The following is a 13,070-nucleotide window of genomic DNA, read 5'->3' as shown; positions in this document are numbered from 1 at the left end:
TCTGCTTTAAATGTAGATCAGCGAAGTAGGCTATTTTTGGTTGCCTGGACGAATCCAGACTCATCGCTGTATAACAAATACAGAGAAATATCCTTCTGGATTTCCAGGCAATATTTTTGGATGAATGTGCTTGAAATTCATAGAAAGTAGTACTTGACAAAAATAGGTAGAGTTCCCTGCTTTATTAAGACCCCAAATGTTAATTATGTCAATTTAAACAAATTTTCTTCATTTAAAAATTAATTAAAAGGCTAATTTGCAGCCCTTACAGTCACAAGATGGCCGCGGCAATTGTCAGAGGCTGTGTCCCAATTCGAGGGCTGCAGCCTCCGAAGGCTGGTTTTAAGGCCGCATACGTCACTTGCGGTGAAACAAGGCCTCTCCCATTTAATTTTTATGTCCTGCAGCCTTCAAATGCAGCCCTAAAACCGGCCTCGTTTCCATGGAGATGGGGCCGCGAACGGAGGACACATCCGAGTATCCTTCGCAGCCTTCAGTATCCCAGCATGCACCGCGCAGCGGCAGTCAGATGTTCGAAAACACGGAGCGAAAACACGCAGCAAAAAGCCCGTCTGGAGAGCGGAGAAAAACATGTGAGTAACACTTTTAACTTTAGGAAATCATTACTAACACAACTGTAAACGTAAAGTACGACCATAACTCCCACAAAACTGTCAAATAAGTTTGTTTTTAACTGCGTGAACCGCGGAGTTTTGAGCTAAAGTTTGCCTAGTGATGTGCAGCTAATGCGATGAAAAATCCGCTCAAACTTTCATATTTGGACACATTTCCATCAAACACTAATGATGTTTTTACTGTTAGGGGAAAAGAAGCCCACGGAGTGATTTAAAGAAGCTACGAGGAGAAAACTCCACGTTTTCACGGACAGTGTAAACACGTAAACAGTTGGTCAGTGTAGCTCAGAGTTAAGATGAAAACACGCATTATTTCATACATTCAACTGAAAAGACTCAGTTTGACTCTATCAAAGCTCATATTTACTTGTAAATCACATAATATATGCCTCCAACGTGTGCATTTCATTCAGGGAATACATTATCTGCTTTTAACAATCCGTGCATGTTTGTAAAGTGAAGAGTAAATAATCCTGCCTGGACAGGTCAGATTTATGATGGACATGAGGCTCATTTAACAGATTTGTGCAGACACTGGTGTAGATACGACCTGGCTGTCTGTTAGGTCTGTCACATCTAATGTTATAACAATGAGAAATCTGTTTTACATGAATTTTCTTTTCTCATCTGCAGCCTCCTGTATGAGGACACGGCACACTGCAGGGGCCACAGAACTGTTGGCTGACAAGATGCTTGTGATTCATAAAATGGGTCAAATGCAGATGACAAAGTAAAGCCAACACTGAGCTGGAGGTGCTGACCCAGACTCCTGCCAAGGATTAGGTATGGGGCATGTTACATTGAAAATTCTACTAATAATAAGAGCTGCAAATGAATCATGCTCATGTTGAAATTCTGATTTTAAATTGTGAAAATATGCATTTCTCAAATGTGTGGGATTCCTCTATTCATTTAGCTGTTTCAGATATAAACTGCCTTTGAATCTGAATGTACATCAAAGTTTAAGTTCAACGTTAAAATTGTTTATTGTCAATTCTTCATACGAAAAACATATAAAGAATTGTTTTTCTCACTCCCTTGCGTATAAATAAATAATAATAAATGTAAATAGTGCGGGGGGAGTCCAGGTGTTCTTTGGGGCTGCATGCTCTGTGAAACTTATTTTCCTCTAATAGTGTTGTATGATCTGAACAAGTGTGTGAGACAGAAATGAAAACATCTGCTCATAAGTTTTTCTGAATGTTTTTCAGTCTGTACTGACATTTGATTTATGGTGAAATGTGCCATTTATTTGATGTCTCTTTTGATAGTAACTAATTACATGTACTATAAGAATGTACTATTGTACTGCAGATAAGCATTGGTATTCCACATGATCATATTTGGCAAAGATATTTTGCAAAAAGGGAATACAATGAGATTTACTGACATACAGCTGTTTGTACTAACCTGTTAATGCAGAGTGTGTGTAATGGGTTTAATATTTGACTTCATATTATGATAAAGTATTTCCAGAAGTTCCTTGGATTGTTTAATAAACCAGCTTTTCTCAGGAGAGATGTCTTTCTTTACAAATCCTTAATAATGATAATATTTAGTAATGCATATCTCATCATAGTTTTTGTAAACTTTAAGATAATTTAGTCTATTTAAGATGTATCCCTTAAATATAGCCGTTTTGTTTTGCAAAAGTTAAACATACATTTTCGTTTTTGGCCATAAGATTTGGATGCGAATTATTAAAATAATTTGGTCACAAAATCCGACAGTTTGATGACCTGTGCGTATTCTTTTTACTGATCCGTGTGCGTAATCTGCGCGGAGCGTGTTAGCATTAGCATTAGCTCTAGCAGCGTCCCTCGGTTGCTGGGCGACGGGGGAGCGGCTCCGAAGTCTAGACCTGTCCCATTTCCTCAACGGCCTGGCGTCCGCGGAGGCCAGTTCAAGGCCGACGAAGGACCCAGCCTTCGCAGCCTTCGCAGCCTTCGGAGGCTGCAGCCCTTTGAATTGGGACACAGCCTATGACACTCTAGTTTTCATTCAGACATAGTAAATGCAACCAGACAAAATTGTTGTCGTTATACTAACACAGACCTATGCCAAAATCACTGAATGATTTTGCTATAAATTACATCTATAAAATAAGATTGTGTCATTATTTAAAATTTTGTTTTGCAAATACCCGGAAGTGCTCCGATACTGAAACCGGTGGAGCGGTGACACTCGCAGGCAGCTCCAGTGGTTGTGGCGATGTCGTCCAGCGGAGAAATGGAGATACCGAGCCGTCTCCCGCTGCTTTTATCCCACGAAGAGGTCCTCCTCCCGGGCTCCACTGTCAGGTTCAGCGTGTACTCTCCGAGAAATATGCAACTGGTGAAGCATCGTCTTTTACGGGGAACTTCTTTGAAAAGCACCATTATTGGAGTAATTCCTGATACGAAAGACCCGGAGTATGAGACAGACGATTTACCCTCTCTGCACAAGTAAAGAACGCTCTGAGTTTGCTTTTATTGGTGATTTAGACTTGCTTTTATAAAATGTGGTCACATTAAATCTCAGGGGGCCGGTCTGTAGGCTGCAAGTCGAATTTTAGCCAATAATTCGTAACTTTATGTTTTATGCTTGCTTGCTAACAATTATAGTAAACACAATCGATGCCTTTTTTCATTTCCCAATCGAGGGGGACAGCACACACTAGGGGGACACTACACACTAAGGGGACAGCACACACTAGGGGGACAGCACACACTAGGGGGACACTACACACTAAGGGGACAGCACACACTAGGGGGACAGCACACACTAGGGGGACACTACACACTAAGGGGCACACACTAGGGGGACAGCACACACTAGGGGGACAGCACACACTAGGGGGACAGCACACACTAGGGGGACAGCACACACTAGGGGGACAGCACACACCAGAGGGACAGCACACACTAGAGGGATAGCACACATTAGGAGGACAGCACACATTAAGTACACACTAGGCCTTTGCAGTGTTCTAGAAAAGTTCCGATCATGGCTCGCACATTGCAGTAGATGGGCCTAGAAGTGGACTTTACCCTGACATTGACATTATGCAGAAGTTCAGCATGTACTAACCAACACAGACAGTCCACAACAAACACCAGTCATGTGGCACCAGTCATTCTATATAGACCCAGTAAAGGTTTGGAAAAGTCTAAGTAATATTATTTCCATCCTTTCTATTAGAAAAGCAAAGTTATTGGCATTTACACTGGAAATTTGAAACGGTTGCAGTGAGATAGTGATAATTATAAAGCCATGTGTTAATTAATGAGCTATATCCCATATCTAACAAAATAAACATAAACCATCAACATGGCATTTTTATTTTATAGTGTCTGTTGACTGTAGATAATGACAGTTATGAAAGCTAGTGTGCAGCTTTCAGTTAAAGCAGATTTAGTCCCTTTGTATATTTTGTGCCATCTGTTTTTGTTACTTAGATGGGTAATGGTCTAATTCTTAAATCTGTACCTGTATTGTATTTTTCATGTCTTTGTTTCTGTCCAGGGTTGGCACTGCAGGGATAGCAGTTCAGGTTGTGGGTAGTAACTGGCCAAAGCCCCACTACACCCTCCTCATCACTGGATTATGCCGTTTTAGTGTGTCTAGTGTGCTCAAAGATCGTCCTTTTGTGCTAGCAGAGGTATCAGTTATAATACTGGATAAAAACAACATAATAATTGTCTTAATTACCTTGTAATACAGAATGACAATATTTCAGGTAGAGCAGTTGGACAAACTGGAGCAGTACACCAGTCCTGCATCAGAGGGTGAAGATGGGGAGATAGGAGAGTTATCTCAGAAGTTTCACCAGGCTGCTATACAGGTTTGTGTGTTACATTTGTTTCATATTGTTCATATTTTATAAGAAGCAACAATATACTTTACGTGAATTCAGTAGAAAAGAACCTTAGTGTCTCCATAGTGTCTTATAGATATTTATTTTAGTCTATATTTATTTAGTGGCACTAATTTGGATGTGTTTATTTTATCAGTATTTTTTATTTATTTTTTTGCTAATAATGCAAATATTTCCAACAATATAGTCTGAAATGACTTAATCTCATATTAAAAAATAAAAGCAATAAAATCAGCCTCCTTACATATAGTGATATATTCATTTAAAAAGATTTATTAAGTTAAACCTTTTGGTTAATATATTACCACAAGGTCTCCCAAAGTTTTACGAACATTGAAAATAAAAAATAACAAAAATAAAACCCAATTAAGCCAAGATCTAATGACTATTATTTTATGTAAACATACAAAGTCAATTACCCAAACTTGAGAGTAAAGCACACAAACACACATTGACAGATTATGTCAGACCTGTTTTATAAAAAGAAGGGAGAAACCTCAAAATGTCAAAATCTATCAGTTTAAGTGGAATTTGTTTTCAATGGTTCTCAGTGAAATTGTGATGGATTGTGACCACAGCAGGCAGTGATTGATGAAAGTGCTGTTAGTAAACCTGCTCCATCTGTGTATGGCTCTGTGCATGTTTGTGTGTGCAGTTATTAGGTATGTTGGATGTGTCTGTTCCCGTGGTTGCCAAGTTTAGACGTCTTCTGGACAGTCTGCCCAAGGAAACGCTTCCAGATGTGGTGGCATCTATGATCCGCACTTCAAACAAGGAAAAACTGCAGGTGAAGCTACTCATTTATGCCAACTATGTGCAGGTAAATTGTTATTTAATTTTATCAAGCAAATTCCTTTTTCTTACATGCAGGTTTTGGATGCTGTGTCCTTGGAAGAAAGGTTCAAAATGGCTTTGCCAATGCTGACCCGACAAATCGAAGCACTTAAGCTTCTTCAGAAAACCAGAAAGAGTAATCCTGACAACGAAAAGAAGGTTTGTTACCTAATGTGTTAATGTGTATATTTTAGTTCTTTGTTGATAAAAACATACTGTATCTGAGCAGATGTCTTCAGTGCATAAAGGTTTCCTTGGGCGACCATTTAATCTGGATGAGGAGAACGAGGATGAGGACAGTGATGACACCACAGCACTAGAGAGGAAGATCTATGGAGCCAACATGACTGAGGCTGCACTGAAAATCTGCATCAAAGAGCTCAAGAGGTTTGCACACTAGAGTAGTTATTTTGGACACATAATTTCTAAAACAAATATGATCAGATGTCACAGTTGATGACACACAACCACATTTTGTTTTTATTTATTTTTATGTAGACTAAAAAAGATGCCCCAATCAATGCCAGAGTATGCACTCACAAGAAATTACTTGGACCTAATGGTGGAGTTGCCATGGAACAAAAGCAGCAAAGGTTAGTAAAATATTTATGATCCAAACATTTTGCAAAGATTAGAAAGTCCAAACGCTGCTTAAGGATTTTCCTTTTTCCTGGGGCCAGCCAGGATTAACACCCGAGGACCATCAGAGTATAATTGTCTCTAAACCTTCTGCTTCTGCACCATTGGAACATTTTCAGTTACCATAAATAAAACACAAAGAGGAACATACTTACAAGTATAAAATATAAATATAAATAATATCAATATCAAATAAAAGTATAATATTTTGACAAAACAAAAGTGTGCACATAATCCAAACAAACATGGACATGAGTCTAGTGAGTATTTTTCTCTTGTTATTTTCAGATTGCCTGGACATTGGAGCTGCTCGGACTCTTCTAGATAATGACCACTACGCCATGGACAAGTTGAAAAGACGTGTGCTGGAATATTTGGCCGTACGACAACTGAAGACCTCACTAAAGGTGTTTATAGACAGGACTTAGTTTTTTTGTGTTGATTTGATCTTAAATAACAATGGCATACATTCCTGTCCAGGGCCCCATTCTGTGTTTTGTTGGCCCACCGGGTGTTGGCAAGACCAGTGTGGGGCGGTCTATAGCTCGGACCCTGGGCAGAGAGTTTCACCGCATTGCTCTTGGAGGAGTGTGTGACCAGTCAGACATCAGAGGACACAGGTTAGTATGAAATCTGAAATCATACTACAGGTGAGGACTAGAGACAGAATAGTAACGGCTGAAATCAGTCTTTTGTGGTAAAAAATATTAATCTACACTGAACATATCTGAGGTGGATACCACTTTAGTTTGGACTTTCAGACTCATATTAGTAGTAGAGGGGAAATGGCATTTAAAGACCCTAGAGGAAAGTATGTTGGCACCACAAAGTGTAATGTTGTTTGTTTTTCTCTGAAATCAATTCTGTAGTTGGAGGGGAATACGGGTGCCATTGTCTTACACCACACTGAGTACATACTTTTTTAAATTACACTGAAGACATGACTTTGTCTTGTCAGACTTTTATTTTATTGTTTTATTGTAATGCTTTGCATTTATCTTAAACTGTCAATCCTGATAAGTGCATGTCCTAGTATAAATAACTTAATGACAAGCTTTGATGTTCATTCTGTTGTGATTATTTTCTCTTCTTTCTAAGAAAATCTTATTTTACCGAGAATAGCTTTGCTTCTCTCTTTCCTTCCTCACATCTTCAGACGCACATATGTGGGCAGCATGCCAGGCCGGATAATCAATGGGCTGAAGACAGTGGGAGTGAATAACCCTGTGTTCCTTTTGGATGAAGTGGATAAACTGGGAAAGAGTCTGCAGGGAGACCCTGCAGCGGCGCTGCTCGAGGTTAGTTTAATGCTTTCTCACATCACCTGTGTTTAGGGCCCAAATGACAGTTTGATCACTATTAATAAATAACAGAAATAATTGTCAACTAATCTGGACAGACTCAAGTTGAAACAATTTTATACTTAATACTATACTAGATTATAAGATTATAATATAGTTTTGGCTCTTGGACCACAGCAGGAAGGACAAGTAATACAAAGGAGGTGCAGAGCAGGATATGTGATACAAGTCTTCCCCTGGGAGTCTTGTCTCTGGTTAGTCTAGTGGTTAAAAATGAAAAAGGCCTGAAAAAATAAACTGATGAATCCTCGGCAGAGGTGGGGCTAGGGTGGAGGGGGCCACGAGAGCTGAACGTGACGAGACGAGTTTAAAATAGGGACACTGAGCACCAGCCTTCATGGTGTAATGACTGACTGGAGATTAACCCATCTTCTTCCAGTTTTCCTGGGGCCAGGTTGCAGTCGTAGTAGCCTAGGCAGTAAGTACCTGACTTCCCTCTCCCCGAACACTTCCTCTAGCTCCCTGTGGGGATCGCAAGGTGTTTCCAGGCCAGCCATGACACATAGTGCCCCAGTGTGTCCTTTGTCTTTTCCTGAGAGACATCTAGGAGTCATTTTAGACAGATGCCTGAGTCACCTCAGCTGAGTGAGAGAGTAGCAGCTCTACTCCAAACTCCACCAGCACTTGATCTTTATAGGACAGCCTGTGGTCCCCAAACCCAACACCTTCAGCCCCTGACTGCACACAAAATGCAGTGATGGCCAATATGTGCTGGAAATAAGTCTGACTCACTGCTGGCAGTGCGACGGTGGGACAGCTCCCCACAGGCACTGTAATTAGTGCTATGAAGCATAGCTTCCCACTCCTCAGGTCCTCCTTTGTGGTCTCACAAACATCTCTTAATGTCTTATATACAAAATAATCACTAAGTGATAACTTGCTTTTTGCAGGCTTATATATTATTTTTATATTATTTTCATTACCCATCACCACGTTAATGTTTTCTAAATTAACTTGATCCTTCATAGGTCCTTGATCCAGAGCAGAACCATAGCTTCACAGACCATTACCTAAATGTGGCCTTTGACCTCTCTCAAGTTCTCTTCATTGCCACAGCTAACACCACAGCGACAATTCCCCCAGCGCTGCTCGATCGAATGGAGGTCTTGCAAGTACCAGGTGGGTTTATATGTTTCATGGACTGCATAAATGGACAGAGCTAATTGCCGTGTTGCGGCGAGAAGTGAGCCTGGGGGCGCTTCCAGCTCCATCGACTTTGGCTCCTATTGATTTTACATTGAAAATTGTCACCCCTCTCTCTAACTGCTGCTGTGAGCCTGCTCATTTTCATCTTAAAATGTTTGTATTAGCCTGCTGTACATGATACTAGTGTTTTTATTTTGTTATTATTTATTTTTTCCCTAAATAAATTCCTATTCCTAGTATGGAAATTTTTGCCCTTATAACTGCTATCCTTATGAGCTCCATTTGACTGGAACTGAACGCTATCACCCTTGCGTCACACTCCCTTGTCTACTTCTTTTTACAGTCTATGGTCAGGTCATATTTTCCACATTTCCTTTTTTTCAAAATGAACAGTTTTTAGTCTGTATTAAAGTCCACGATCAATATGCGACAACACTATGAGCACGGTAAAAAGCTATTGTTCTGTATTACATTAGGGAATAATTAGGACAGTGGCATAGTCTTAACCACATATTTTGTTATTAAAGTTTGATAGTAATTTTTCTGATTCTGTTTTGTGCCTTGAGTGGAGCAGAAAGCATACACGTTTACATTTGTGTCTGTCATAGGGTACACGCAGGAGGAAAAAATGGAGATTGCTCACAGGCACCTGATCCCAAAGCAGTTGGAAGAGCACGGACTGACTCCTCAGCAACTACATATCCCACAATCCACCACTCAGGAAATCATCACCAGGTAAACATCACTCAGGCTCTAACCAACAACTTCTCTATTTTCCAACTTTTTCAAATTTGATCACATTTTAGCATTACACAAAATGACACAATACTGGAGAATCATGTTCTTCATTGATAAATAAGCGTCAAAATTTAATCATCTCTTTTCATGTTACTTCCAGATATTGCAAGTTATTACAAAGAAAAAACGTGATCATATCTAGTAATAATGTGTATGTAATTTGCACTAAAGCAGCGCCAGTAAAAGGGACATTTGATTGACAAACTGACTCTGGACAAATCTGATACTCCTGCTCACCCAGTCCAGCCTTTCTTTTACATATTAGTTATGATTTTTCTGTATAATAATTGCTCTTGTTATTGTTTTACATTATATATTTTGATAGTATGTATTGAGTCTAAGTCTTTTATGAATCAGTGATGTTTGTCTAAGTAAATAAGATTTGACAGGAGCTTTTAACTCTTCTTCTTAATGTACATGTTGTGTGCTTGTGTGTGATTTCAGGTACACTCGTGAAGCAGGAGTGCGCTCTCTGGAGAGGAAGATTGGGACCGTGTGCCGTGCGGTGGCTGTGAAGGTGGCGGAGAGTCAAAATATTACTAAAATGGAGGTTGTGACCCCTGAATGCCAGGGTCAGCAGGCGGGTGAGAGCAGTCTTTTTGGTCTATTTCTGTTGAATAGCTGCCCTCTCACATCAGCACCCTAAACAGCCTAAAACAAAACCACTCAAGGAGATTTTTATTACATCCATTAGGTTTTGGCTTGTTCAAAAATTATTTCAATATTTTCTCTTTTTAATGAACAAGTGCAGCACCTCACAGACCAGAGCAGGGCTTTTTGATCCAGTTTGACTAATACATGTGACCTTCATTAACACACTTCAAAATAATGAATCATAATTAATTATTTTAATCACAATCATTTATTTTTGCTGTTTATGTGCCCAGGCCCTAATCATAATACAAACTACAAAAACACAGTGTGACCTGTATTTTGTATTTTATTCACTTTAAAGGTTTAAGCATGCTGTTGTAATAATAGCATTTGCTTTTAAGTATAGTATTTTATAACTCAAGTATTAGTGTTTGCCACCCTCCAATCTGAATATCAGAGGATCCATCATAGTTCCGGCCAGCTGTGTACTGTTGTTATGTCATTTGGCAAATAAATGAGTGATTTGTGGTATTTGTGGTTGGAGGCACTGATGGTGCAGATTGGCAGCCCCTCAGCCATGCATTTGATGAGTTTAAGAACAGCCAAATAAATAAGAATTGATTGAAGATTGATTTCTACGCATTCTCTGTATTCATCTTTTTTCAATTTGCTATGCATTTCTTTATTCTTTTGTTCAAGCTGGCTGCAATGTGCTCAGTTCCACTTAATAAATGTAATATGCAGCCTACAAAAACAGAGGCTATTTTATATTACTAGCAATATAATAAATTTAGCGGAATAGATCACAAAATGTGTCTTAAGTTGTGCTATCGCAGTTTTGCAGAATTATTCTTGTTCTGAGAATAATTGATGAGAGAGAGATTGTGCAATACGCCATTTTTTTTTAACCAATAATAGTCAGTATTATATGAGCTGGGTAAAGATGAATAATTGAGTGTTTATTTTCAGCTAAGGAAGCTCCTCCTGACATGCCCATAGTGATAGACCATGCTGCCCTCAGAGACATCATGGGCCCTCCTGTATTTGACATGGAGGTAAACGTCTGCACCACAACAATGGAAAGTGTGTTATAACACTACATCTGAGTTAGATGAATACAGACACATCTTTCAATTACGGAAATTTGTCTCTCACCTCTTCTTTGCTATGGTCATATCTTTATTTTTCAATTATTATTTACTCTCTTGTGACTTGTGCCATTGTGTGAAGTCCTTTTGGTCTCACGGATGTCTGACATTGTGTGTGGTTAGGTGTCAGAGCGCCTCACTCTGCCAGGTGTAGCCTTGGGCCTGGCCTGGACTCCTCTGGGTGGGGAGATCATGTTTGTGGAGGCCAGTCGGACTGAAGGGGAGGGGCAGCTCACTCTCACTGGTCAGCTGGGGGACGTCATGAAGGAGTCTGCGCACCTCGCCATCAGCTGGCTACGGGCCAATGCTAAGACCTACCAGCTCACTAATAGTAAGTTACAGAATACTGTTGGCTTCTGATGCCACTGTATCAGTACCTACATTTATATAACTTGAATAATCAGATAACTGCAGTTTCGTGGTTGTTAAAGCAGTATTGTAACTTTCTGGTGAAGGAAATCTGCATGATTCCATGGAAATAAAAAGATAAAGCCATACTTGGGAATACATAGATAGATGAGTTTTGTCATACTGTGAAATATTATAACCAAAGGAACAACATTTCCATGGGAACAAGCAGAACAAGGTCCTTCTCTGGACCAAATAAGAGTCAGTTTTTTGGAGAAGTCCACTTGAATTAAGGACACATGTTTCTTCAGTACAATAAAATTTAGAAAGATGCTTTTATTTTAGTCAAATTGTTTGGGCTGAAAAAGTTACACAGTAGGGCTCTTGCTTAGTTCCTAATCCTAGATAAATGGATAAGGTTGCAACAGTGTAAAACATAATGCCAACCATAAAACATGTCTTTTATGATATCTTGGCAATGAAGTGCTGCATGAAATTATTCATAAATTAAGCATCCATGGGCCTCAGTTTGAATATGCCTGATGTTAAATGCTCTTATGAACAGTTGTAGGGGCTCCAGATCCACTGGAAGGCTCAGACATCCACCTCCACTTTCCTGCTGGAGCGGTCACGAAAGACGGCCCTTCAGCAGGCGTTACCATAGTGACGTGCCTGGCATCTCTATTCAGCGGGAGACTGGTGCGCTCAGATGTGGCTATGAGTGGAGAGATCACCTTGCGAGGGCAGGTGCTGCCGGTGGGTTTCCCTGCACGCTAACTTTGAGCCTCATGTGTCTACCTCTGTTACACCAATACTCATTCTCCTCACTGCTGTTAGAACAATACTCTGAATCCTCACTGCTCTTAAACCAATACTGTGTGTCCTCTGCTTCCTCAGGTGGGTGGGATCAAAGACAAGGTGTTGGCAGCTCACCGTGCCGGAGTCAAGTGTGTCATTCTGCCGAAGCGCAATGAGAAGGACCTGGAGGATCTCCCAGCTAACGTGCGAGCGGATCTGGACTTCATCATGGTCTCCAGCCTCGACCAGGTGCTCAACAGCGCCTTTGATGGAGGCTTTCCAGGGACAACCAGTGCATGTCCTCAACCCCCGATACTCAGCAAACTCTAACTTTTGAGGAAAGTATAATGTATTCATATATATGATCAGTGTGCAATAAGCTACAATCTTTAGACACTTTAATAACGACCTATAATTTTAACAAAAAATGCCAGGTAGATGAACAGATTAACAATACAAAATTTGCATAATTCTTATTTTCACTCAGAAAATCACATGAAACTGTAACCCCAATCTTTATCAACAATGCCTAAATGTGAACATGATGCTTTTGTAGTACTTCTTAATTCAAAACTGTGCCAACTTAATAAGGGCTATACTGTGTGTCAGTGTAACCTAATTATCAAGTAGTAGGTCATTTAATATTTGTAAGACTGTGATAATTTAATAATAAAAAATATGGTAATATAAGACCTATATTGCCTTATTTTATGTACCTATGTTCCTGTCAATATTTAAATGCATTTGGCTGACTTCATCCAAAGGAAAACTGGATTTGAGCAGATGTAACTTTTCTCCCACAGCGTTCTAATATGAAACACCAGCGTGCAGTATGTATTCTGTCATATTTAGACAGGCATGAAAAGATCAATAGAGAGGAGCAGAAAACACTGCACAATACATAGAAGCCTCT

At 39.8% G+C, this 13,070-nt stretch overlaps 1 protein-coding gene across 2 annotated transcripts; it reads left to right on the top strand.

Moving 5' to 3' along the window:
* The first annotated feature begins 390 nt into the window (after positions 1-390).
* On the top strand, positions 391-12,846 carry lonp2 (lon peptidase 2, peroxisomal). 2 transcript variants are annotated; one of them, XM_055155738.1, is made up of 19 exons: positions 391-593; positions 1,269-1,418; positions 2,786-3,079; positions 4,140-4,275; positions 4,354-4,458; positions 5,147-5,278; positions 5,362-5,484; positions 5,555-5,712; positions 5,824-5,918; positions 6,253-6,371; positions 6,445-6,584; positions 7,121-7,262; positions 8,294-8,444; positions 9,080-9,206; positions 9,714-9,853; positions 10,833-10,918; positions 11,135-11,342; positions 11,925-12,115; positions 12,257-12,846. In XM_055155738.1, the coding sequence occupies exons 3-19, from the start codon at positions 2,847-2,849 to the stop codon at positions 12,485-12,487; spliced, it is 2,517 nt and encodes an 838-aa protein (XP_055011713.1). In that variant the 5' UTR covers positions 391-593; positions 1,269-1,418; positions 2,786-2,846; the 3' UTR covers positions 12,488-12,846. The 2 variants fall into 2 exon arrangements, with proteins under 2 accessions (XP_055011713.1, XP_055011714.1); XM_055155739.1 differs by lacking the exon at positions 391-593 and having other exon boundaries at positions 1,201-1,418.
* The last annotated feature ends 224 nt before the right edge of the window (positions 12,847-13,070 follow it).

The sequence above is a fragment of the Boleophthalmus pectinirostris genome, unplaced genomic scaffold (genome assembly GCF_026225935.1).
Source record: "Boleophthalmus pectinirostris isolate CB_2022bp ecotype Guang Dong unplaced genomic scaffold, ASM2622593v1 HiC_scaffold_2, whole genome shotgun sequence".
NCBI classification, from domain to species: domain Eukaryota; kingdom Metazoa; phylum Chordata; class Actinopteri; order Gobiiformes; family Gobiidae; genus Boleophthalmus; species Boleophthalmus pectinirostris.
The sequence above is the reverse complement of the archived record's forward strand: the minus strand, read 5'-3'. Positions and strand labels throughout refer to the sequence as shown.

Coding starts and splice junctions, on each gene's coding strand:
- lonp2 (XM_055155738.1), top strand. CDS start 2,847: ATGTCGTCCAGCGGAGAAATGGAGATACCGAGCCGTCTCCCGCTGCTT. Junction 3,080..4,139: donor GATTTACCCTCTCTGCACAA/GTAAAGAACGCT, acceptor GTTTCTGTCCAG/GGTTGGCACTGCAGGGATAG. Junction 10,919..11,134: donor CTCCTGTATTTGACATGGAG/GTAAACGTCTGC, acceptor GTGTGTGGTTAG/GTGTCAGAGCGCCTCACTCT.